At 45.5% G+C, this 26,806-nt stretch overlaps 2 protein-coding genes across 2 annotated transcripts; both read left to right on the top strand.

The window, feature by feature from the left end:
* Positions 1 to 1,497: 1,497 nt before the first annotated feature.
* Positions 1,498 to 7,047, top strand: RpS2 (ribosomal protein S2). The gene is made up of 4 exons (XM_075868551.1): positions 1,498 to 1,552; positions 2,040 to 2,544; positions 3,350 to 3,509; positions 6,823 to 7,047. The coding sequence occupies exons 2-4, from the start codon at positions 2,041 to 2,043 to the stop codon at positions 6,984 to 6,986; spliced, it is 828 nt and encodes a 275-aa protein (XP_075724666.1). The 5' UTR covers positions 1,498 to 1,552; position 2,040; the 3' UTR covers positions 6,987 to 7,047.
* A 1,059-nt stretch (positions 7,048 to 8,106) lies between these two features.
* Positions 8,107 to 24,258, top strand: Naa60 (N-alpha-acetyltransferase 60). Its single transcript, XM_075868552.1, has 5 exons — positions 8,107 to 8,246; positions 9,422 to 9,612; positions 10,278 to 10,434; positions 21,667 to 21,935; positions 23,978 to 24,258. The coding sequence occupies exons 2-5, from the start codon at positions 9,461 to 9,463 to the stop codon at positions 24,105 to 24,107; spliced, it is 708 nt and encodes a 235-aa protein (XP_075724667.1). The 5' UTR covers positions 8,107 to 8,246; positions 9,422 to 9,460; the 3' UTR covers positions 24,108 to 24,258.
* Positions 24,259 to 26,806: the final 2,548 nt, after the last annotated feature.

The following is a 26,806-nucleotide window of genomic DNA, read 5'->3' as shown; positions in this document are numbered from 1 at the left end:
ATGCTTGCTACTACGGCTACTACCAACAACATAGAGTTTATTTCATTGTTAACTATACAATGTGAGATATGGTTTGAACCACGGTGTTAGAAGCATTCCGAGGTTTAAACCATAAAATTAATTTTTTGCTTCTTGGTAAGCTGAAACAAATAAAGTACTTTTGTAGTTTCCCGGATATTTAGAAGACCTCAGTATGAAATCGATGTAAACACCAGTCACATGCCCTTTTTATCGGTTCGATACGTTGGTTTGAACAAAGCCTGACCAGGTCTTCTCATGGGTCTCTGACGTACGTACATTCATGCTTGCGCAAACGTACACATGTCTTTCTGATGTAATACATACATTGATTTTCACGTGAAAAGTCACCCGTGACGGCGATGTGACAGAACAGCTACAGCGCTGATTTCACTGCAATGTACGTACGTGTTATGTCTAGTTGCACTGGTGGTTGAAAAAATTTGATCTACGCCGGTTTCGGTGCTGCCTGAAAAGAGGCGATTTCAGTAGGACCCGTTGCGCGTTAAAACACGTCTCACTTAAAATTATTTGGCAAGTCTTCACTTAGAAAGCAAGAGGAGAAATTAACCTTATTTGCGAAAGTGATCGTCCAAGGTGGGCGCGATATGTTGCAAGTCCAGGATGTCGCTCGTGATTTGAGCATATGTAGACTAATCCCTCATGGCTTCGAGCGTGTGGAGGACCTTCCTCCTGAAGTGATAGTTTAACATTTATCGGACAATTCTTCAGTGCTCGAGCTTCATTTGTAACGTCAAACATCCACTCAGACAATACCTCCTTGACTCAAAGCTAGAACGAAATAATTTCTTGCCCTCCTCTTGCTCCCCTTGAATACCTCGCAACTGGACGGTCCGTTTTCTGAATGTAAGAGTTTGGGGCCCCAAAGCCGTTTGCGTATGCACGCAAACGTAAAGCAGGATCGTAAATCGCAAACGTAAAGCAGGGTAAAGCAGGATCGAAGAGCTTTGGATACTACCCCAATTCTTTCGCACGTCACTTTAGTAATTGGTACGTGTTCTGTGGTGTCATCACGTTTGTCCGACGCAATGCTTTCGGGGCAGTCTTTGGGGCTCCCGCTAAATTCGAGGATGAGCGTCCCCAACGCAAAACCCAAAATGCGCCGTGGCCTCAACGCTATTTATTTGGGGCCCCTATTCAAAAACTCCCTATTGCAGTAAAAACGAAAACAGCAGTGAACGCAGGAAAAAATGCTCATCTTCGACTTCAAACCACATTGGTGGAGACAAACGCCCAGCAATCGCAGCTGTCGCGCACACAAAAAAAGCTGTCATTTATATTTAATTTTTTTGTTCGTTTTAATTGATTTGTCCGTGTCGGTTTTTAAGAAATACTTTTCGTTTATGCGTTCGCATTTCGGCCCGTAGGGTAATTTTAACAGCTTGCTCTAGCTAATTTAGCACTCATCGCAACGGATAGAAACTCAGCGGACTTCAACCAGCACGACCGACATCAACTTCAAGTCTCGTGATTTCTCGCGTGAACACGGAATATTTCTTTTCAAAGAATAAACGTAAGTATCAAGACCTGTGTCATTTTCGCTCTTCGACAATCTATATTAATCGCGCTTGTGGTTTAAAAAATTGTACGTAGTATAGTTTGGTTAGGTTTTTCACATCTTTTGTGTGTGTTTGGAAGCGGTAGTTATTGACTCGGGCGCAGGTGAATAATAGATGTGAAGTTATAAAACGCATGTTCCAGTGCATGAGACCGGTCGCAAGCCTCTTGCTATTATGTATATTTCGTTCTATGAATGAATAGCTTTTTTACATCCTTTATGCGCGTTTGGCATTGGTAGTTATGGACGAAAATGCAGCGAACGAATCGATATCCAGTTTTATAGCTCGTGTTTCTGTATAAAGACCGGACGCAGACTTGATGTGTGTTGATGCTTGCTCTAGGCGTAATGCCTAATATTAGCAACGAAGGTGTCATACACAACTTTTTGAGAATTGATGCCGTCTGTCGGTTTTGACAACGTGTGCGTCGAATGCGCGCAGCATGGCGGACGCAGCTCCAGCCGGAGGACGAGGTGGTTTCCGTGGCGGCTTCGGTCGGGGCGGACGCGGTGGCCGGGGTCGCGGTCGGGGCCGTGGTCGCGGTCGTGGCCGCGGAAAGGAAGGAGAGAAGGAGTGGGTGCCCGTCACCAAACTGGGCCGCCTGGTCAAGGACGGGAAGATCAAGTCTCTGGAGGACATCTACCCGTTCTCGTACCCCATCAAGGAGTACGAGATCATCGACCACTTCCTGGGAAGCTCTCTGAAGGACGAAGTGCTCAAGATCATGCCCGTGCAGAAGCAGACCCGTGCCGGACAGCGTACGCGCTTCAAGGCGTTCGTCGCCATCGGCGACTTCAACGGCCACGTCGGCCTCGGCGTCAAGTGCTCCAAGGAAGTGGCCACTGCCATCCGGGGTGCCATCATCCTCGCCAAGTTGTCCGTCATCCCTGTGCGTCGGGGTTACTGGGGAAACAAGATCGGCAAGCCACACACCGTGCCTTGCAAGGTGGGGGCGGCGTTTCATGACGTACAACGCGATTGCCGAAAAGAGTTGCAATTTTCGCATGCATTTTCATAAGGAGTACACGTAGTCAAAGCCAGCACCTCATGTCAGTTGCTTATGATTCTGCTTGTGTAGTGGCAAAATTAGCTCCTAGATGCAGCTTTCTGTGTATGAAAAACTAGACACCAACTCGCTGCCACTGTGCCGTGAATGTTGAGCCGTGTCTTTTCAGAAGAGAGCATGTTCAATTTTGGTAAAGACACTGTGTAAATGGGAGTTTCTCTTATTAAATGGTGCAGAAGCTAGGGATGCAGATAACGCCTAACATTTTTTCACAGTGCATTTACATTCTGCCTCATGGGCGAGGCTAAAGATGTGCTCATCCATCTGCACTTTTAGACAGTGAGAGGACAAGAAGTGTGTACAGAAATCAGCACACTTGTCGAGAACACTAGAATGGCACGCTTTGGCGCTCTGTCTACCAATAACTACTAGTGTGAGAGAGCCCAAACCTGAGCATTGGTCCTAAGAGGGCTGCATGCTATAATATGGGCCCTTCCAAACCTGATGTAATTCACAAATGTCAGTGCTATGCATAGTGCACCATTCCATTGTTCTAGACAAGTGGGTTGCCCTTTGTACCATTAACTTTGGTGTATGCAGGGCATTCATTTCTTCATTTGTGTGTAGGATACTCTCAATGCTTTTTTTTTTTGGGGTGCAGGCTCTACTGGCATTGCCATGTTATGGCATTAGTGCATGACAGTTCATCATGCCTTAATCAATGTTGGGACGAAATGATGTGCAGGTGACTGGAAAGTGCGGCAGCGTGTTGGTGCGTCTGATCCCAGCCCCTCGCGGAACGGGCATTGTATCCGCGCCTGTGCCCAAAAAGCTGCTGCACATGGCCGGTATTGAGGACTGCTACACCTCTGCCCGAGGATCCACGGCCACTCTGGGCAACTTCGGTAAGGACCCACTTGACAGCTTGCAAAATACCTTCTGTGCATGTGTGAGCATGTATGTCTCCACACGAACAACCTCGACCAGAGGCTAGCGGACAAGCTATCTATCATAACCACTAATGCCCGCTTTCCTCTTATTTTTTTTTTTCTCGTTCTGTTCACAAAGTAAATTTATGTGTGGCATACACGCAGTGTGCCTTTGTGCTCCGTCTCCTTTCTGAAATATAGATAGGTGAACACACTTAGAACAAGTAGGGGCTGGGGAAGCAGTCTGGGATTAAGATGTTTCATGGTGAAACTTTCTTGCAGGAAAGCAAACTTACAGGTATTTGCAAAAGTGTCAATTATAAGTGGCTGTTGATGCAGCGTGCCCCATCACGTAGCAGCAACTTTCTCCACGTGATGCAAGTTTGGAAGTAATATGGTAGGCAGATACTAATTAAGGAACAGTTGCACCTCTCTGGATGTCTTTCAGTCAAAGGAGCCATTGTGCTCGTGGCACTTCTTTTGAAAGCTACTGTTCTGCCAAGCAGAAGTATGTATGTTGTGTTAATGTGCAGCATGTGAAATACAACAAAAGGCTAAATGCCTTTTGCTGTATTCCACATGCCAGATTATTACATGACGAAAAGCATGCTCATGATTTGTTAATGCACCAGCGTGAGGGCTTATTTCGCAGCAATTCCAGAGTCTGTGTTTATGGCTGTGAGCGAAAAATCATCTTGTCTGTGACTGAAAAAAATCGAGAAAGTTGCAAATAAAATTGAGGGACTCTCAAGCCCCGCTTATAAAAGTTAAATTCGATAGCAATATCCTGTCCCTAGTGCATACTTCAATCACTAAGTGCGTAATATTTATTGTAAGATGATGTTACTCGAGAAATTTAACTTGTGGATTACTACAATGTAATTGATAAAAGTTAAAGTGGCTTGCGTCAGTGAAGCTTTTGCATACGGTCTAACTCGGGCCCTCTGCGTGGCAAGCAGGAGTTCTACCTCACAGCCGCACGATTGCTTGGAACTACTTTGGAAAAGGCTATACATGAATGTCTTGTAGGGGAAGGAGTGCATGTAATGTTGCATGGTAGAATTATAGAGTTGCACAAGGCATCAAAACAAGTTAACTATGCAATGAGTGGGTAGTTTCTAGCTGCCCACTCATTACAAAAGGTGCAGCTTAGCGAGTACTTAGCCAATCAGCTAAGCGAAAAACTACGGAATAATAAGCAATAAGGAACTGTACGCTCACTAAACAGCTTTAGTATACCTTGAAATGGCTAATATTATGTGCTCGAAAGTTCTTTCCTTGCGGCATGGTTGAAGGCAATGCGCTGGGGCCCGATAATGCCAGCGCATTTTACTCATAAAGGTGAAGCTCAAGTGTCCTGCAATTTTGAAGTGCCCTTTTGTGGCAAGTATCCACCTGTGAAGGAAAAATTGCTTTTGTCAGGTGAATGCTTCAGGTTCCTGGCAGGTTGCCATTCGGAACCACGTGAAATCGGGCATCTTCATTTTCAGTGCCTTACTTACTCTCCCAGCGAGACTGCATTTTTTATGTTCACACAGAGAATTGGTATCAAAACGCCTTCATGTCCTAAGTTGAGTGTCCAAAATGGTGCCCCATTATTGGCTGTCATATTGTTCTCTTCAGGAAGTGGGACTCAGGCTTTTGACATTTTTCCTGCTCCCTATGTTGCCACGGATAATTCATCACTTTCATTCTGGGTGCCTATTGTCAACGTGCAAAACATAAGCAGAGTTCTTCAGTCATCTGAGTTACGCAAATCTCTATAGGCTCCATCTTATCAAAATTTGGACACATGAGTTACCGTATTTACTCGATTCTACCGCGCCCTCGATTGTAACGCGCACCCGATTTCTACCGCGAAAAAAAAAAAAAAAACGTAAGACATCGATTGCAACGCGCACCAATTTTTCTTGCTGGCCCGCACGATCGCACCATTCCAAAAAAACGACTCCATTCGGGAGCGTCTTCCATTTAAATATCAGGTACAGGCGAAGCTTGTGCCCATCTGACGTGTAACAGAGAATTGCCATCACTGTAGTTTTACCGTGGACCGATGTCAGCACGCGAACTTGCTTCGCCCCCTTCTCTACGGTTGTGGTTCCAGGCATGTCGAAGTAAAGAGGCGTCTGATCGGCATTCCCGATTTGCCCAAGCAGGTAGTCGTTGTTGCGCCGCAAGTTTAGGACGAACCTCTGAAAACTGTGAAGCTTTTCATCGTACTCCTCCGCAAAATTTTTCGCATATGCATGTTTCCCTTCGGAGGGAAAAGCCTTTCCTCTTCATAAAGTTAGTTTTGCATAGCCGGCACTTCGAGCAGTTCTGTCGTCACGGGCCGCTCACTGCTTAAGCACATACTCGCCGAGCAGCTCTTTAATTTGCGGAAACCGACCCTGCTGTGGTCTACTGAAGCCTTTGTGTGAAGCTTTGCTGTCTACAATCTTCTGCTTTTGTTTCCGCCGGTCCCGCACGCACGTTTCGGGAACTCCGAACGACCGCGATGCAGCCCGATTTCAGTCCGTTTCTGCACACGCGATAACTTCTTTTAAAAGCGGCATCGTGGTGCACTCGAGTTTTTGGAGTCTGCCCTTCCAGGCCGTCGATGCTAATGCACTACTAGATGACGAACTCCTCAGCACACGTACGAAGTGCCGCACATGGGAAACACATAGGCAGAAATGGCCGACGCGCCATGCCGACACACGTAGGGGGCGGCCATTTTGGATTTGCCGATGGCAATAGCTTGACCGTAATTTTTTTGTTCGTACTCGATTCTAACGCGATGCGATTTATGAACTCGCTTAACCGGAAAAAAGGTGCGTGTTAGATTCGAGTAATTACGGTACTAAAATTGCGAAAGTCCGTTCTTGCAGTGTCACCTGTAGGTGCAATAAAAAGCTAATAAGTGGCTTTTTCCCCTCTAAATTGTGCAAGTAACTTGCATGCATATAACTAGCAGTGTACTATTTTGGTTTGCAGCTTACACTTTTCGGATTATACTGCCGCCAGAAACTTTTTGGACTGCTGTTAATTCCTGCTGTGAAGCTCTCACAATAACAGCAATGACTTCTGCAGTCAGGGTGATACTGCACGTTTTCTGTCAGAGCTTCTAGATGTTGCAGTTGTTCGCTATATTCTGCAAATTTGTTTATCAGGGTCCAGTTTTTGAAATGAAGCTTCACAGCTGATATGATTGAACGTTGACAGTCTGCTGAATGTGTTGTCTCTAGACCTGCAGCTTGTAAATGTTTGGACGCGATTTCCGATGCTGAAATGTTTTCTTGCTGTGCAGCCAAAGCAACATACCTGGCCATACAGCAGACATACAGCTACCTGACCCCTGACCTGTGGAAGGAACGTGAGCTGCAGAAATCGCCCTACCAGGAGTTCACAGACTACCTGATGCACGCTCACCGGCCTGTCGGCACTGCCCGCACTGTGGAGCCACCCCACTGAAGTGGCCAGCGGACACTGCTCTCTGCCTCCTTTGAATAAACTATAAAGCTTTTGACAAGCATGTAATGTGTACCAATGTCTTCTTTTGTGCATGAAATGTTTTTTTTTTCCAATTTGCTGAGGTTGTTACAGTTCCCACGTGGTACATTCACTAAAAACTTGCCGTTCTGCAAATGAAACTACATATATTGTTATACTGGTGTCACTCAGTGCCTTCGTGTCTCTGAGGGTACAGTGGCTAGAATTCTAGCCACTATACTGTGGGTTCCAAGACAACTGGCTATTTGCATAAGTGGCTTGCACAGCCAATTACAGTTCACAAATTTTGCTGCTGTTGAAAGCACATCATTCTATGTAAGCATTAACTGTAATGTGGCAGTTAGTGGTTATGGCAAAGTAGTTTAAATATTACAGTAGCTCTTGCCCTTATTCAGTTAAAAGATGATAGTATAAATGTTTGTTTCGTACTAGTTCCAGCTGCGATGCTTAAAACATTACTGAGCAAAACTGTGAGGTTTTAACGAATGTAGAGTAGGCATTATCTTGGCTAGTTATATATTTTTTGTCTCAAGAATTTCGGAACATGGTTTTACTGTATGTAGTGCTAAAATACTTCATTTGGAGAGTTTAGTTGCTAAACTTGGAAATACCTTACATGGCTTCAAATCTGTGTTGGAAGGGCAAGATCGCTTCACGAATGTATTTTGCTACACCGGAATTTACATCCACGCTCCGGCTCGACCACCCACATCTGAAGTCAGCGCCTCGTAAGTTTTCAAGGTGGTAAAAGTTAAACAGCTTCTATGAGGTCCTGAATTCGAATGACGTGTTCACCATAGACGCAGGCGACATTACACCTCAAAAATTGATGAAAATGTGCACATTTGCTGCAGAGCAAAAAATTTGCACGAAAAAAGCGAAACCGAAACTGCGTCAATAAACTAATCACCAATTCGTTCCACAAATTGCCTTCAATTCATTATTGTTTACTTGCGGGAAAATGTAAAACATCGCAACGAAAGGAACGAGAAAGTATGACAGTCGTTTTTTCGGTTTCGATAGCAAGGGGGGATTTCCCTGTCCGCGTAGGTGTCGGTAGCGTCGCTTTCGGCCCAGGTGAGATTTGGAATGGTCTCAATGTTTGGCTCTCGTTTTAGGATGTCCGCATTAGCCAAGCTATCGCGATATCTGCCCAGCTGCTACACGCACAGCCGTGTCTTATGATACGAGAACAGCCGCCGGTGGCCTTCCGCTGCAGCCGTAAGTATGCAACCAGAGCACCTGCGCCTGGTGCATGGCTAACCTCTGTGCCAGTCATTGCGCAATGCGGAGCCCCAGCTGCAACTTTTCTCGAGCTGCTGTTGCTTGATCGCAGCCCGTTAAATGTGATCGAACCCGTTTATAGGTTTGTTCAGTGCACGAACTATTCACAAATATAGCTTCAGCCTTCCGAGCGGTTCTCGAGGAACGTTACATCGCACTGTTCGTGGGCGCTTGGAGATTGGACATTCCATCCGGTGTTTTCGTTCACTGATCGCAACTTCTAAATCGCGCTGCGGTGGGCGTTTGAAAACGTGCCGGACCGTGAGCTGTGCTATTTCGTTTGGACTATTTTCCTAGATCGCTGGCTTGTTCGTTGTAATAGCGCCGTCCGTCGTCGTTTTCGTGGCAGTAGGAGTCGTTGTTTACAAATAGGAACGGTTTAACTGTCTTCCTTCTTTCCTGTACACCTCAAAGCCATCTCCATGGTCCTACTTTCATGTGCTGGAAGAGGGATATTCGGCGGCGATCAGCGTTTCTGATCGGCTTCCTGTTGCGACCACGTATATATTCAGTCTGCGAAAGCATTGTGCAGCACTTTCTTCTTTTAAATACACATCGGCCTGCTTATGGTGTCTTTACAGCACCCAGTGTGCACATGGCAATGAAGGAACATGTGTAGTATAGAAAGAGTTTTCTCAAAATGCCAAGGGCAAGAACGTCATTAAGTTACTTGAACACATTGGTTGCATGTTGAAATTGAAGCTGCATAATTAAAGATAGTGTGTTTAGAGTGGAATAAACAGGCATAAAGGCATGCAATGAAAGCAGAACTACATTAAGAATGATCACTACTGGAGAATAATCGTTACGGTGATTGGAACAAACACGCATGAGCACATGTAATGGAATTCAGACACTCCCTGCTCGAGCTTTGCCACAAAGGTTCAAGGGTGATTGTAAAACAACTTTGTTAATAAACACTACTTAACATTAAATTAAACACTACTTAACATTACAAAACTTGTGCAAAACAGATTCCTCAATTTTTTTCTTGGAATGTAATATTGAGTGCCTTGGAATTACGCTATGCAAATTTGGCACATTTCTATAGAGTGAATCATAATTCGTTCCTGGAGGGGATATAAGATAGTGCTTTGTATGTGGTATTTCAGTGTGTGTGACGAGCAGGCGAGCTGTGGGGCACAGCCTGCATGCTGGGAGCCGTGCCCCTGGCGAGTGACAGCAACGTGCAGCTCCGGTTCCTGGCACCTGACGATGCCCCCGAGGTGCGCAGACTCTGCACCGACTGGTTCCCCATCGAGTACCCGGACTCCTGGTACCATGACATCACCTCCAATCCCAGGTGCGTGCTTACGCCTCTGACATCCAAACCTTAAAGGTGGCAGCTGACAGATAGAAACACAAGGCGTGCTAATGTGGTTGAGCGAGCATGTGCTTGAGACAGGCTAGCTGAATGTTTCGAGAGGTGGACCTTTCTTTGTCAAAGGTGTCTTGTCATCCTTGACTGGTTATTCTTAAAGCAGGTTGACTTCCTCAGCTGTTGAAGCAGTTGACTTCCTAGCAGTATAGTGCTAACTGACCAAGCCTCAGAGGCTGAATATCTCAAGGTTGTTGTAGTCGTTGCTGTTAAGCAATGCACTTCATTGTTCTGAAGATGCAACAAATGCACCTTGGCACTTTTTAAAGGGATTTTTTTATGTAGGTAGTTAATTGCTACCCAAAGGGCCCTTAGCCGATTTTATGCTTACTGCAGTACAAAGGCCTCTCCAAAAGAATATCTATCTAGCCTATCCTGGGCAAGTCGATTCCATGTTCTCCATGCAAAATTTTCGATTTGATTGCCCCTCCTAACCCTTGGCAACATTTCTCATCCCTTGGTGCCCATTCTAACGCTCTAAGTGGCCATAATTTGACTTGACTTAGGCTATTTAATAACAGGTTATTCAACTCTAGAAACGGTCGCTTGTACCAACTATTATTCCGCGGGTCGTGGACGAATGTGCGCAGGTTTTTCGCCTTGGCGGCCATGTATGGCGGTCGCATCATTGGCCTCATTGTTGCCGAAAGCAAGGCGCAGTCCCAGTGCAACCGAGAAGATGCGGGGCTCCTGGCCGCAAACTTCCCGCCCGCTGCACAGGTTGCCTACATTCTCACCCTGGGGGTGGTGAGTTCGCACACGCTGTTCTCATTGAAGAAGGGATACTCACACCAGTTTTTGAAGCCGAGCTTGCTCTGTCATATGAATTTCCTTTATATCGAGATGGCTTTGAGCAAGAGTGAAGTTCAGTACATGCTCTTGAGGTATTTTATTTTTATGTTTTGTTATGCACTAACAAGCACCGGCCAGCCTGAAAGAAATCCTGTATATGTCGAATGTACGCCCACTTTTGGAATACGCGTGCAGCACGTGAGACCCTTTTACTAAGGTGAACATTGACGCTCTAGAACGCGTGCAGCTGAGAGCGGCCCGTTTCGTCACGGGTGATTACAACTTTTCTAAAAGATCTTTCGAAATCAGGAGTACTTTAGGATGGCCTCTTCTTGAAGACAGGCGCAAATTCTTACGTTTATCTCTGTTTCACAAAATATTCTATAGTTTAACGGGTATTCACAAAGAAAACTACATATCGGAGCCTACGTATATATCTGCTCGTACTGATCACCCCGTTAAAGTGCGCGAGTTCGCTACCAGAATTAACCTTTTTAAATATTCATTTTTTCCACGATCAATTAAGCAATGGAACAAACTACCTCATGAAATTGTAGCCGCGTCCAGGGAAACATTCGCCACTGCGCTGGAACATCATATTTTATCGTAGCCTGAGCACACATTAAAGTTGCCTACACTTTCGTTTCATCTCTCTAGCGATCTACGCTTCAGCTTTTTTTTTTTTAGCCTGCTTTTATTTGTGTGTGTATATATATGTATATATATATGTGTGTGCATATGCATTTTATATACATATTTTTTTTCTTGCTGCTGTACCTTAACACACGTCAATGTTTATTACGTGTCACCATTGGATGCTTTATTATGTATCTGTATTTCTTTTATGTTCAACTCAGTGTTAATGGACTGTCGCCTTTCTGCATTTCGAAATCGTTATCTCCCCCCTACACTAATGCCCCTCGCGGGCGCTGTAGGTACTGTAAATAAATAAATAAATAAATAAATGCGTGTTATTCCCGCTTGTGTTCTTTATTTGCTCATTCATTGTAATAAGTGTGTACCCTCATATTGTTATATTGCTTAGGAACTTACAACCTAGATGTACGGCCCCCCTTTATGTAATGCCTTCGGGTCCGTATGATTGAATAAATGAAATGAAATGAAATAAATGAAATATTAGAAGGGCCATGCAACACTTTGCCAAAAAACCACCAAACCACTCCATTAAAGGAGTTGGCTAATAGCCTCACGAATCGACTACTGCAAAAAATTTTTAGAATTGGTCTGGTACGAGGGGCGTTACAGAGAGTGCTCTGTGTGTTGCATGCTGTAATTGATTTCTTTCTTCTCTCATCCTGACAAACGTGTTGGAATCTAAGCAGAGGGATAGCACGGGGAAAAAAAGTTGTCACGTGCACTTCACGACTTTGCACACTTTTCTTTTTTTCTTTCAACGTGCTGCTAACCTTCAGTAAAATTTTGAGTGTTGGCACGTGGCGGACTCTCGTGGCTGGCGCTATAACTATGCCGCCCACGATGCACAAATCAGCCAATGGCCGTGAATTTGGGCACATGGCATGGCCATTTGAGTGTATGGCATTATTTGAAGTGAGAAGAAAGAAGGATTTTTAGCCAACTTTTCAAATTAATTGTAAATTTCAGGCTCCGCACTGCACTATAATGTTTGGCTTGTGTGTTTTCAGGAGCCTTGACTACTGATCGGCAAAATTTTCTGACCACGCTGAAAAAATGTTGCAGGGACCTTTTAAAGTCAATTCTTGTGTGGCACTCCTAGTGACATCACACTAGCGTGACGTGAAAGACCAGAACACACAAAATGGCTACTTGTATGTCACAAAAGCTTTCTTAATGCTCACTCGTGCGCCACCAACAGAGGAGCAGTCATGGATCCACCACAACATCTTGTACGAGCGTGTGATAAGAAGCTCATACCGTGTTGTGGCATCATGGTACAGTGAGAACTGAAAGTAGACTTTAAAAATATGTGGCAACTAATTTGTCATGATGCACTCATACTTATCCATCCATTTTCTGAGATCTTGAGAACATGACTTTCATGTGATGCAAAAAAGAAAAGAAACTTTTCAGCACCTTTTTAAACCACTGTCTAGCAGTAAGTGTTTCTGTAATGCACTGGTCCTGCTCAACGTCACAACAGATGTGGTGCATTTACCCTTTCTGTATATTTCTCCCAAGTGCAATCGTCTTAAGGAAACATACCTTGCAGTGTAAGCAGCTGAAGAGCGCATTTATCAACTTGCTTCTAGTTATAGTTGCCGACATTATGAGGCCTGGTTGCAGTGTTTGTACTTAATGCCTTTCTGTTTGAGTGCGCGAACTGAAAACATGGCTTTCCTTGGCACTGCTTTCATTGGGAAATGATAAATTTATTGTGACTAGCTCTGGCACAGAACTTACACAACAAAGACACAAAATGTAGAAGCACCAACTAACATTGAATAGACAGTTCTAATTTTCCGGGATTTGAAGTGCGCAAAACGGCGGGTTGCGCTAATAAATGCGTAGAGTTTATTGTATGCATGCTATTTCTCAGATTTAGTATTTGCGTGGTTTACTCAATCGAATAAAACGTGACGGTTGTTTTGGATGCCCATTGCGAACTGCATTAGGTTTTGATATAACTGAATTCACTTTGTTTGCTGCAAGTGGCCACAAAATGGCATCGCTTAGCTTCAGATGGCATCAAATGACTGCGTGTTACGTATTACTTAGTGGAGATTTTAAGATCACTTCCAATTTCGAGTGTTTGGTGGCCTAACTAGAGAATCGCTGTAAAAAATTCTGGAACTTCTGGATGTATGGTTCATACTTATTTATTTGCATTATTGCTAAAGTATAGGAATATAACTGTATGCTGGGATACAGACGGGCATTCTCAGTTGTTTTTTTCTTGTCACTGTTTTTAAATGCATTCATCCTCTGTTTGGGGAGGCCATAGTCACAGGTTAGACATGTATTTGTTATTCTACTGTAGAAAAGCTCTTTTTCTGCAACAGATGTTTACGATGCGATAATGCTATTCCCTTAACCCTCACTATCATGCTGATGCTAAACTAAAACTGTCGTTAGAGTACTATTAGGTACTAAAATGAGATCGTTATGGGGAGGCTTATCGCAAGTTTTGACCTAGTAAAAAAAGGTGACTAAAGCAAGCCTTCTGAACTGTGGTTATTGGAGCGAAAGCAATGCCCAACGTCCAGCCCTGTTCTTGCAGTTTAAAACAATGTCTAAGCCTAGACTATAAAGGCTCATTCACGCCTGTGACTGCCCCGCCGTGGTGGTATAGTGGCTAAGGCACTCGGCTGCTGACCCGCAGGTCGCGGGTTCAAATCCCGGCTGCGGTGGCTGCATTTCCGATGGAGGCGGAAACGTTGTAGGCTTGTGTGCTCAGATTTGGGTGCATGTTAAAGAACCCCAGGTAGTCAAAATTTCCGGAGCCCTCCACTACGGCGTCTCTCATAATCATATGGTGGTTTTGGTACGTTAAACACCACGTATCAATCAACACCTGTGACTAGCACTAATCCTGTGACTTAGTGAGTCTCAAAATGACTGGTCACAATTGGTTGCTTTGGTTGCAAGGAACTGCTCTGTATCAGTCACTTACTGTTAGTTTTTTCAGTTGCTTCAACTGCAGTCGCCAACGTCTGAGCAGGAACAGCAACAGCTTATTTTACAGGGTAATAGTAATGCAAACAGACGCGAGTTCCGTGTGCTGACGAAGTTGCTCGCAAGTGTGAACATTGGTCGCCACGTGTCGATTTTCGGTTTTCATTCGCAAACAGTTGCACGATCAGTGCTAGTTGTAAGCCTGAATGAACCTTAAAGGGACACTAAAAAGAAACAATGACTTGGTTTTTATTGATAAACTGCACTCCGAGAAATCTAATGCCATAAGTCTCACATTCATAACTTCATTATTAGCGTAGAAAATCACGGTTGAAGTTTCATTTTTAAATTTCGTGCTAAACTCTCTACGTGCGATGTAACAAATACAAAATATATTTTTCACATTTTCGTGACATTGGCTCGATGAAATTTTCCGAACCACCTTCGTATGTTAGGGTCTAATCGCACCTACAAATGAAAACTTGCTTCATTTTTATCGAGTAGAAGCTATGCAGGACCCAGTAGATGCCTTGAAAATTTACTACAGCATGGTATTGGGCATTGTTATGCCTGCGAGTCCACAGCGAACGTCCATGCCTCTGAAAAAGGCAATCTGTGTCAAGGCCAGCACACGAGCCCGCCTGACGCAATGAACAACTCAACGGCGTCATCACGCGACGGTGCCTCTCTGCCGCGCACGCACAGTGAGTCACCTCAGCCAGCGAGCCGGCGCCTTCCTGTCTGGCGAGTCTGACGCAATGCATGGCGACGTCACTCGTCCTTGGGTGCAGCCACCTGCAGCGCAGCCTTTCCAGATCCGATGAGAAAGAATGACGCGGCCCAGCGGCGACCCCATTGGAGGAGTCTGACCTCACGACCAGCGGCGCTTCTGGTTGGACATTTGGTTACTTAAAGAATCCACCCGGCGCATATAAAAGAAGCCCTGCGGCGCGTCGCGAGCAGCAGACATGTGTGACAGAGCAGACCCATTTGAGAGCAGACCTATGTGTTAGAGAGGAGAGCTCGGCTCTTCGGGTCTCTAAGCTGTCGGCCCCAGTGCCGAATTTGTAACGCCTCTGTATATATCATCATCATCATCATCAGCCTGATTACGTCCACTGCAGGACAAAGGCCTCTCCCATGTTCCGCCAGTTAACCCGGTCCTGTGCTTGCGGCTGCCAATTTATACCCGCAAACTTCTTAATCTCATCTGCCCACCTAACCTTCTGTCTTCCCCTAACCCGCTTCCCTTCTCTGGGAATCCAGTTAGTTACCCTTAATGACCAGCGGTTATCCTGTCTACGCGCTACATGCCCGGCCCATGTCCATTTCCTCTTCTTTATTTCAACTATGATATCCTTAACCCCCGTTTGTTCCCTAATCCACTCTGCTCTCTTCTTGTCTCTTAAGGTTGCACCTACCATTTTTCTTTCCATTGCTCGCTGCGTCGTCCTCAGTTTAAGCTGAACCCTCTTTGTAAGTCTCCAGGTTTCTGCTCCGTAGCTAAGTACTGGCAAGATACAGCTGTTATATACCTTCCTCTTGAGGGATAGTGGCAATCTACCTGTCATAATTTGAGAGTGCTTGCCGAATGTGCTCCACCCCATTCTTATTCTTCTAGTTACTTCAATCTCGTGGTTAGGCTCAGCGGTTATTACCTGCCCTAAGTAGACAGTCTTTTACAACTTCAAGTGCACTATTACCTATCTCGAAGCGCTGCTCCTTTCCGAGGTTGTTGTACATTACTTTCGTTTTCTGTAGATTAATTTTAAGACCCACCTTTCTGCTCTCCTTGTCTAACTCCGTAATCATGAGTTGCAATTCGTCCCCTGAGTTACTCAGCAATGCAATGTCATCGGCGAAGCGCAGGTTACTAAGGTATTCTTCATTAACTCTTATCCCTAACTGTTCCCATTCTAGGCTTCTGAAAACCTCCTGTAAGCATGCGGTAAATAGCATTGGGGAGATTGTGTCCCCCTGCCTTACACCCTTCTTGATTGGTATTCTGTTGCTTTCTTTATGAAGCACTATGGTAGCAGTTGATCCCCTGTAGATTTCTTCCAGAACGTTTATATATACTTCATCTATGCCCTGATTCCGCAGTGTCTGCATGACGGCTGATATTTCTACTGAATCAAACGCCTTCTCGTAATCTATGAAGGCTATGTATAGTGGTTGGTTATACTTCGAGCATTTCTCTATGACCTGATTGATAGTATGAATGTGATCAATTGTTGAGTAGCCTGTTCGAAATCCTGCTTGTTCCTTTGGTTGATTGAATTCTAATGTTTTCTTTACTCTGTTAGCAATTACCTTTGTAAATAGCTTGTATACTACAGAGAGCAAGCTGATCGGCCTGTAATTCTTCAAGTCCTTGTCATCTCCTTTCTTATGTATTAAGATGATGTTAGCGTTCTTCCAAGACTGTGGTACCCTTCCCGTCAGGAGACACCTCGTAAACAGGGTGGCTAGTTTTTCTAACACAATCTGTCCTCCATCTTTCAGCAGATCTGATGTTACCTGATCCTCACCAGCAGCTTTGACTCTTTGCATGCTCTCCAAAGCTTTTCTGACTTCTTCTATCATTACTGGTGGGGTGTCATCTGGGTTACTGCTAGTTCTTATAGTATTAAGGTCGTGGTTGTCTCGGCTACTGTACAGATCTCTGTAAAACTCCTCCGCTATTTTAACTATCCTATCCATATTGGTAGTTATTTTGCCTTCTTTGTCCCTTAGTGCATACATCCTACTTTTGCCTATCCCAAGTTTCCTCTTCACTGCTTTGACGCTTCTTCCGTTTTTCAGAGCGTGTTCAATTCTCTCCATATTATACCGTATATATGCTGTACATAAACCTTGTTTAACTCACCGTCGTCTCGTCCGCTCGTCTATCAGCTCTGCGCAGAAGCAGTCGCGAGCTGAGAAACCTACGCTACCAAACGGCTGGTGACCTTCCCAGCAGAGTTCGAAGCAGTGGCGCCTTCGGGACCGTGTTGGCGTCGCCGTCTTTCGAAACAGTGGTTGCATCGGTGAGATTCGTGGCGCCCTTCGTAACGTCGCCGGAGGCACGCTTCGCAACAGTGGTGGCAGCGGTGGGATCGGCCGGCGTCAGCGACATCGATGCGGTGAGTGCCTGATGTTTTCCCCTCAGTTCACCAGACTACTCTAGCTCAGGTTGTAGTAGTTTAGAGAAGGGCTGTGTGAGGCATCGAAGTGAGCTTTGATCATTTCAAGCGAAGTCAAAGTGCTTTGAAACCAAAGTTAATGCGGAAGGGGTAAACACGGGAGTGTGAAAAATTCTTTGCGCGTTTTGTTAGCAGACTTATAGTGGGTACGGCAAGTAAATTCTTAACAGAGGCAAACAGCAAGAGGCTAGTGTGAACGATGGAGAACCTTAAAGTGAAGGAAGAAATTTGTGAGGAACTCGGCATTACTTTGGGCCGTGCGAAACGAAAGCAAGCGATCCTTGAGATCATGAAGAATGAAGGAGTGTCAGCTGAGGAAGTCGATGAGGCCTGGGAGGATATCAAAGCACGCCGCGAGGAGGCTGAAAGGCGAGAAGTAGAAGCTCGCGAACATGAAGAAGCTGAAAGGCGAGAAGTTCGCGAACGTGAAGAAGCTGAAAGGCGCGAACGTCGCGAGCGCGAGGAGGCCGAGAGACAGGTACGCTTCGAGTTGAAACGAATAGAATTGGCAATCCTACAGTGTTCGCAGGCGCCTAGCGTAGCTTCTGCGACAGTTCAGGTCAGGGGTTATAGAATTCGGGACCAATTGCCACCGTTCGTAGTAGGCGAGGACATGGCGAAGTATCTCGTCAAGTTTGAACACGTCTGAGCGAAATGCTTTGGAGCGGTCTCTTTGGGCGCGGAACCTGTTAGCTCTTCTTCCCGGCAAAGTGTCCGACGCGTTAACTTGCTTGTCGAGGGAAGTGTTTGAGGGCTATGACGAGGTTAAGGAAGTGCTCTTGAGACGTTATAAGTTGTCACCCGAGGCTTTCAGGCAAAGGTTCCGGTATGCTAAAAAGGGGAATGAGTCACACGTTGACTTCGCGTTTCGTCTTAAAGCCGATTCAATTGAATGGCTCAAGGGCGAAGGTGTTTATGACGACCGCGATAAAGTGGTAGAATGCATTGCATTGGAGCAATTATACCGTTGTATCGAGGAGGATGTCAAGCTTTGGCTGCAGGACAAACTTGGTGAAGTACAGCTAAACAAGGCAGCAGAGTTAGCTGAGGAGTATTATACTCGCCGAAAGTTGCATAGCAGGGCAGTGCGCGTTGAAAAGGATGAAAGGAAAGAGGGCTTTTCAAAGAAACCTGATCAACGGAAACCCGCTCCGCACCGTAATTTCAAGAAGGACCCGTCTCTTACGAAGGACACTGTAGGGGAAGGGCAAACAGAAGCGGAGAAATCGAGTGAGGTTCCTAAACAACGCACTGATACCACACGGGCGTTTGAATCACGGAAGCCGCTAATATGCTACAACTGCAAAAAGGAAGGGCACATCGCGATAAACTGTAAGCAAAAGTTTGCTTTTGCAACAATCCGCGAATCGGAAAAGAACATGCGGTTGTTAGAGCCGTATCTCCAAGAAATTAGGGTGAATGGGAAAATGTGTCGAGCACTTAGAGACTCAGCGGCAACCATAGACGTTGTCCATCCTTCATTGGTGTCTTCGGATGACTTTACAGGAGAATGCGCGTGGATTAGGCAAGTCGCCGAGGAGCAGAGTGCTTGCTTACCAATCGCTACGGTTGTCATTGAAGGCCCGTTCGGTAAGCTTCGCACCGAAGCGGCTGTGTCTGCCGCGCTTCCTGATAGTTTTCCTTATCTTTTCTCTCACAACTCAGAGCAGCTTCTCAAAGAGCAGGGTAAATCGTTCTTCCCCAACTTAGCATACATGGCCCTCACGCGATCGCAAGCGCGGAAGCTTGATCTTGTTAAATGTGGTGAAACCAGTTCAAAAGCAGCAGATCTGTGTGACCTTGGCGGCGAGTCGACGGAACCTCAGATACGAAATTCTCCGTGTGAGTCATTTGAGCAGTCAGTCAAGCGGCCCGTCGCCGAAGCGACTGGCGTGGTTTCCGTAGCAGGGGGAGACGACATGGCGCCATTGAGTCAGAGCGAGAGGGGTGCAACGCTCTCGCCTGTAGCGGAAAGTTGGAGTGAGCTGTCGAGGGTTGATCGAGAAACGCTCATTTGAGAGCAGCGTGAGGACCTCTCGATAAAAGCGCTAATGGAAAGCGTAAACTTGGGAAAAAAGAAAAAGAATGTTTCTTTTTTTGAGAAAGCAGGGCTTTTGTATAGGAGCTACACAAACGCACAAGGTCGCAAGTATGAGCAGCTCTTGGTGCCGCAAAAGTATCATCACCAACTATTGAAACGGGCGCATGAAAACTCGTGGGCCGGGCATCTCGGCATAAAAAAGACCAAGGCTAGAGTTTCCCTCAAGTTTTATTGGCCGAAATGCTGGAAGGATATCGAAGACTTTGTACGCTCATGCGACACTTGTCAGAGAGCGGGGAAATTCGCGGACAAGTGGAAGGCACCCATGAAGCTTTCCTTTACCAATTATGAAGTGAAATTAGGAAGGCAGCCGGACAAAATTTACAACTTGATGAAACCATACGTTCAACATCAAGCGGTCGTAAATCTGCTGTTGAATGCTTCAGAGGAAGAGGGAGCAGAAATTTTGAGTTTTAGTGATGTAATCGAAAGGGGATCGGAGGTAATCTTGGAGCAGTTGAACCTAGAGCCTAGGTTAAGTGAAGTCCAGAAGGAGCTGAGAATGAATGTTTCTTTTTATGAGAAATCTGGACTCCCCTATTGTAGTTACACAGATGTGCAACGTCGCAAGTACGAGCAGCCCTTAGTACCGCATAGGTATCGTCGCCTAAAAGTGGCCGGTTACTGAGGTGGAGCATGATACTTCAACAGCACAACTTTGACGTTCGCTACAAAAAAAGGAAAGCTAAACGCTAATGCAGACGCATTGATCCGTGCGTTTAGTTAGTACCTTCTCCACCTTTCGGTTTCTCGCTGGCGATTCGGGGCAATATTTTGTCCTCATCACGGCCTTAGCTCAGCGCTCTTGTCCAGAATGAGCTCAAGGAGCCAACTTTATGTTCTATACTATTTCGTTAAGTTATTGTACGTGTAAAAATTTGAGTTGTCATTTTAAGTCTTGTCTCCCACATGTGCCTCTTGATGTAGAGGGAACGAAATTCCGATAGACACGTAGCTAGGTATATGTTGTACTATACTTTGTCTGGTGTTCTGTCGGGTGACCGAGGGCACTTGCTTGTGTCGTGTGTTGTCTGTTGTCGAACCGTTCTTGACAAGTTGCAGAACCATCGACAAGTGCTGAAACCAAAGATCGTCAGAAGAGACGAGCGAAGCTGGTCGACAAGTTGTGGCGACAAGCCAGTGGAGCTGGGATCCGTCCTCAAGAATGGGATGTGTTCCCGGATTGGAGTCTGGAGCTGCATTCTCCCCATGGCCCTCGAGGCGAACCTGGAGGGATCTGGCGAACGAGCGCGCCCGACATCCGAGCCACGTGGAAGCAGCTTGTCTTTCCGGCGCATTGTCTGGCGGCGGGGGTGCTGTTATGCCTGCGAGTCCACAGCGAATGTCCATGCCTCTGAAAAAGGCAATCTGTGTCAAGGCCAGCACGTGAGCCTGCCTGACGCGATGAACAACTCAACGGCGTCATCACGCGACGGTGCCTCTCTGCCGCGCACGCACAGTGAGTCACCTCAGCCAGCGAGCCGGCGCCTTCCTGTCTGGCGAGTCTGATGCAATGCATGGCGACGTCACTTGTCCTTGGGTGCAGCCACCTGCAGCGCAGCCTTTCCAGATTCGATGAGAAAGAATGACGCGGCCCAGCGGCGACCCCATTGGAGGAGTCTGACCTCACGACCAGCGGCGCTTCTGGTTGAACATTTGGTTACTCAAAGAATCCACCCGGCGCATATAACAGAAGCCCTGCGGCGCGTCGCGAGCAGCAGACGTGTGACAGAGCAGACATGTGTGTCAAAAAGCAGACCCATTTGAGAGCAGACCTATGTGTTAGAGAGGAGAGCTCGGCTCTTCGGGTCTCTAAGCTGTCGGCCCCAGTGCCGAATTTGTAACGCCTCTGTATATATGCTGTACATAAACCTTGTTTAACTCACCGTCGTCTCATCCGCTCGTCTATCAGCTCTGCGCAGAAGCAGTCGCGAGCTGAGAAACCTACGCTACCAAACGGCTGGTGACCTTCCCGGCGGAGTTCGAAGCAGTGGCGCCTTCGGGACCGTGTTGGCGTCGCCGTCTTTCGAAACAGTGGTTGCATTGGTGAGATTCGTGGCGCCCTTCGTAACGTCGTCGGAGGCACGCTTCGCAACAGCATGGGAATCTGAGGGTGGCATCTCCACCCGCTTTTTATTTTAGTGCGTTTTCTCGCTTACCAAGCGGCATGTCGCATTAAGAGTCGTGTGTTTGGGATTGTGAAATTGTTGTTTACTAACACACGAAAAATCGTCTTGCTCTTTAGTGTCCCTTTAACGGACACACTACATGATCCGCCATGTCGTGCAGGTGCGCGAGTGCCGGCGCAATGGCATAGCCACACTCCTGCTGGACAGCCTGCTTGCGCACTTGTCCCAGCAGCAGCCGCAGTCTGGTGCCTGTAAGGCCGTCTACCTGCATGTGCTGGCATCCAACACGTGCGCCATCCAGTTCTACGAGCGCCGCCGCTTCCGGCCGCACGCCTTCCTGCCTTTGTACTACTCAGTTCGGGGCTCACCACGCGATGGATACTCGTACGTGCTGTACATCAACGGTGGCCACCCACCCTGGACACTCCTATATCCTTGTCTGGCTCTTGCATTTCATGGGTGCCATGCTGTGGCTGCACCAAAGTACAGATTAGTCGAGTATTAATTTTAAGAATTGCCTGGTATGTCACAATATTGACCTTTTCACTGCCAGTTCTTTTTTTTTTAGGCTCTCTTGCTTACTTCATGCCAGTATTTTTTTTTCTCAATATTATGAGAAATGTTTCTGTTAGCATTGCAGTTTTTGTCGTGTGCTGTGAAATAGTGCACGCATATGACTCTCTTGTTTCATCAAAGCTGCGTTGTTGAGATGCTGGCAAAGAGATGTGAGCCTACACTGATTTATTTATTTATTTATTTACCTCAAAGGCCCTAGCTGGGGTATTACATGAAGGATGGGTATTAATTACAGAATAAAACAGTGATTCGAGGGCAATCTTGAATTGATGCGGGTCGGAGTGGTGCACGGTAGTTGTAGGCAGACGATTCCAGTCCCGTGCGGTTGTCACAAAAAAGGATGTGCGAGCATGCCATCCCTTCGTTGTTAACAATTTCCCTACAAGTTATATTTGTTTGTTTGTTATCTTTATAGACGGCAGGACACACCCGCATTATTTAATTTTACAAGAGCTGTCACACAAGTGGTAAGGAGTGGTATAAAGAGGCAAAACGAGTATATGTGCAATTATCAGGGTTTGTGTTATCGAGTTGGTCGAGTGATCTATGTCTTGGCATTGAAGGTGTTAATCTACTGGTACTAACCGCAAGTGCTGGGGGGGGGCTCCTGCAGCGTTTTTTCATCAGCTGCATTTTGTGTCTTCAAGCCTTCATCTTTCTCAGAAATTACATGTTACACTGACACCACATGGGCACTATTTATCACGTTCAGGGGTGATCAGAGGTATAATTTCTCGATCTCGATCAACAGTGGCTGCTTTTACACAGTCCAAACTAGTCTGGATCTAATTTGGTGCAGACGTCAGTGAACTAGATTGTGATCGGCCTAATCCTGATCATGCCTCATCATGTTAAGAGTGACATTGTAGCAGTAGGTTGTCTGGATTGACCCATGTATGGATCGGCCGTGATTGTAATCAAAAGTACCCATGTGACACCAGCATTACATAACATATTCAGCCCATTAAAGAGCGATCGTCCGCTCCATGTAAAAAAAAAGATGGCTGTAGACCAAGATTGCAAGTCTTGAGATAGCAGTTGCAAAATCAAACTTAGTGATGCTAAAGCCGAGTTTATGGAGTAAATATAGAGTGTGATCTTGTACACGTTGTGTGGTAGAATGTTCTGCCGGACCACACGGGATTGGTCGAGGCTTGTCTGATGGTCAGACATGAGAATAGCAACTAGAAAAGGCAGTGCTGTCAACAATTTTGTCTACTAGGCAAGCAATAGGCACAAAATGAATGGAGACACCATTAAATCCTATAGAATGGACATAGAAAGGTCTTTGGACGACTTGGCTTGGATCTAAACGTAAGAATTTGTGCTGGAGAAGCATTTGTGCATGGCTTAATCAAATCTCGTGCTGGTGGTTTGCGCAAGTGGCCCCCTAAGCCACCACCAAATTTCTTGTAAAATTGTGACACTTAGTGGCGGATATCAAACACAAACAAATGGTTAAAGTTATTCTGCTCTGAAAAACGGTGCCCTCAAAGATTGATGTACAGTTATGTAATTCTGTATTTCTTCTCATGTTGAAACATTTCTGAATGAATTCATCTGGAGTGCTTCCCCTCTGCCTATTGGCTGTTTGCTCCCTCTAATTTTCCCGTGATGTTGCGTTGACAAGATCGTGCCTATGAAACCTGGTTGTGCAGCTGCTTTGCTGCCTTCTGCGAGTATTACCTCAACTGCATTGTTGCAGGAAAAACTGCGCTAAAGCAGAAAAGGACATCCCAAAGAAAAAAAACATGAACAGATTCTTGTGGTCGCACTTTTATATTTTATCCTTCTTTGCGATGACCTTTTCTATTTTAGTGCAATTCTTCCTGCATAGAATGAACCCCTCAAGACGTCCTGATCAAGTGCGTTATTGCCTTGACTGTTGCTCGCACGGACTACATCAAGCACTGGAGCCAGAAGGCGTCGCGGCTGGAAGTGTGCGCATTGCCCAAGCAGCTGCTTCGCATGGCGGGGAAGCTGTTCTCCCGCCTGTTCTCCAGGGTGTTTGTGTCACACAAGTAGCGCACCGTGCCTTGCCCTCATCAAAAAGGACTGCTGCCCACAGGGCACCACAAGACTGTTGTTGAATTTCCATTTTTTTTTACTGAGTGGTTCCTCTATTTTTTCACTGAGTTGAAGTGGAGAAAGAAAATGCTCATTTGAGTGCATTGTCGACACTGTGCAAAGTGTTGTTCCTGTTGGTGACTGTTGAGCACATGTGAAAGGTTGTGTGTGTACGCGCTGTGCTTTGGGTATTCCAGACAAGTGCAGCTGTTGTGTACAGACTGTTCTTTTTTCCTTTCTGTGCCTTAGCTCCGTTGCTAAGGCCGGCGAGGCATCGTTACCGCATTTCTTGAATTGTGTGAACATGTGCGACCGAGACAAAGGGTGCTGGAAGGAGCTTGCGTGGATGTTGATGAGTTAATGGACCTAGTGCCACCACTGGACTGTCTAAGGGCAATTACGATGCATCATAAGTAGATGACACCACAGGAGATTGCATTGCCCAATTTTTTTTTTAATATCACGCTAATCTTTGGCACCCTGCAGAACTTTTTAACTCGCCTGTCGATTAAGCAGAATAGCGTACCTCCATACACAGTAGACTAGGTAAATTCTATGGCAAAATAAAGACCAAAGTGTAGCGGGACCTTTATTTTAATTTCTTTTATCATAGGACTTACTCCTGTCTGCTAGTGTTAAGCAGATCACAAAGTCCGAGTTGCCAGGAAATCCAGATTTACGCAGAAATTTGTGGGCTGCGAGTCAGGAATGTCACGTTAAAAGAACTAGAACCTGAAAACAGTGAGCACTGTGTTGTGTGTTAAAAATGTAACGCTTGCTCGAGAATTTGCAGGCAGAATACCGCAATAGTGCATTTTGGTGCAATCTTTGCAGTAGCCAAGAACTTGTGGCAGGATTGACCACTGCGAGCGTGTGTGTGTGTTGCCCCTGCTGGTTTCCCGTTACTATTTTTTCCCTCTACATCTCAAAAATGGGTAACCAGGCTTGCCTAACTGTGGCCGAAAAGAGAGTTGTGGTCATGTTACCAGTGCTGTAAAGGCGCACATAGTGCGTAATGGATGGCCGCTCTTTTACAATGCTTTTCGTGCACGTTTGTGGCACAGATGTGACATCTCAATATTGGATCTGTGCTCTGAAATTGAGAATCTTGTTTGTCTCTAATATATCTTTAAGTCATCTGCGTAACCATTTTATCTTTTCTTACACGGGCAAATGTGAAGGCATTAAACTTGGTTCATCAGTGGCAGACCTTAGATGATCCTGTGCAATGTGCAAAAAAAGTGTTATAAGTTGCCATTTTGTTTCAGCTACTTTAAACATTTTGTCTAATGAGGCTGGGTCTGTTGAAAATGGCTATCTACACTTCCAAGCATTTAATAAGGTTTTCATTTTGTAATTGAAATTCCAAATTTGCAGCATCAGATACATACATAGTTATCATACAATTCGTTCACATTAGACATGCACGTACAGTTGTAGCTTTTAACATATGCAATGACACGAATTTCGTTATTGACTTATGCTAAGGTATACTGTTATGCTATTACATATGAGACATATTTGTTGTTAGCCTTGCTTTTTATTGCTGCATGAAGGGGGTCCCAAATAGCTTGCTTACTTTATTCAGTGCAGCCCCAAAATTGGCTTTGAAATATGAGAAAGTAGAACTTTTAGCGCTCTTACATATATTAATTGTAAAATGTTTTGTACTGTACATTTATGCTAAACTGACAAAGCTGTGTTTCAATACTTTGTATAGATGCTGGAAGAATGAAAAAAAAAAGCCAGAGAGTGAGCAACAATGCATTTGTTAGATGCTGCTGTTTGCACAGATGTATAGGCTGTGGATCAGAAGCAAAATCATTAAACACTCAAAGATTGAGTAAAAAGGGCGTGTTTTTGTCCCACAACAATAATCGTCATATATTTGGCATTTCTTTCCTTACACTATCGCCGTGCACCTAGCACTTTCAGATCACAAATGACATGTTCGTTATCAGCATGACATAGCTTTATTAAGTGGATAGTGACCAGTGCAGAGTTTTCAAGGAAGCGCAAGGAACCCTGATGATTATTGTTGTGGGATAAAAATTATGCCACCCTTTTTTACCCTATCCCTTTTTTTTTTTATAAGAATATAGCATACATATACTTTACCGGCTATTAAAGATATTTACACATGTTACTGGCACTGGAATGGATACTTGAATAGGCGACATATCCGTCACAATCGTTTTACTAAGTGAAGTAGCTGCAGGTGCATTTGTCCGCTGCCAAATCTTTACTGCACCATCCTGTGACATTTGGTGACTGACCCCTATAATTTAAGAGATGCTCAGGCAGAACAATGGCCGGCCGTTTTTTTGCAACATCACAACCACCACCACCTAATCCTCGTTGACAGGCTACTTATTTCTGAAGCTTTGTGATGAAAGACGGTGTGAAAACACAGGAATGGCAGATAAAGTCATGAGTGTCCTTTACGTCTCCACCTTGTGCCGGCTTTCGTCGCATTACTTCGATAACAGCCAGTTCTGGCAGGACTGTCAATGTGCGATGTTAGTATCACACAGGCATATTGCTTCCATTAGAAGGTACATGCAGGCTTAAAAAGAGTAAGTTTGAGTTCTGCAGCATTGTCCTCATTTTCATTACTGAGCATCATCTGGAACATGGCATACCCGGGCTGGTGAACG

Source organism: Rhipicephalus microplus, chromosome 7, assembly GCF_043290135.1.
Source record: "Rhipicephalus microplus isolate Deutch F79 chromosome 7, USDA_Rmic, whole genome shotgun sequence".
Lineage (NCBI taxonomy): Eukaryota > Metazoa > Arthropoda > Arachnida > Ixodida > Ixodidae > Rhipicephalus > Rhipicephalus microplus.
Note: the sequence above shows the minus strand (reverse complement) of the source record. Positions and strands in the feature narration are given on the sequence as shown.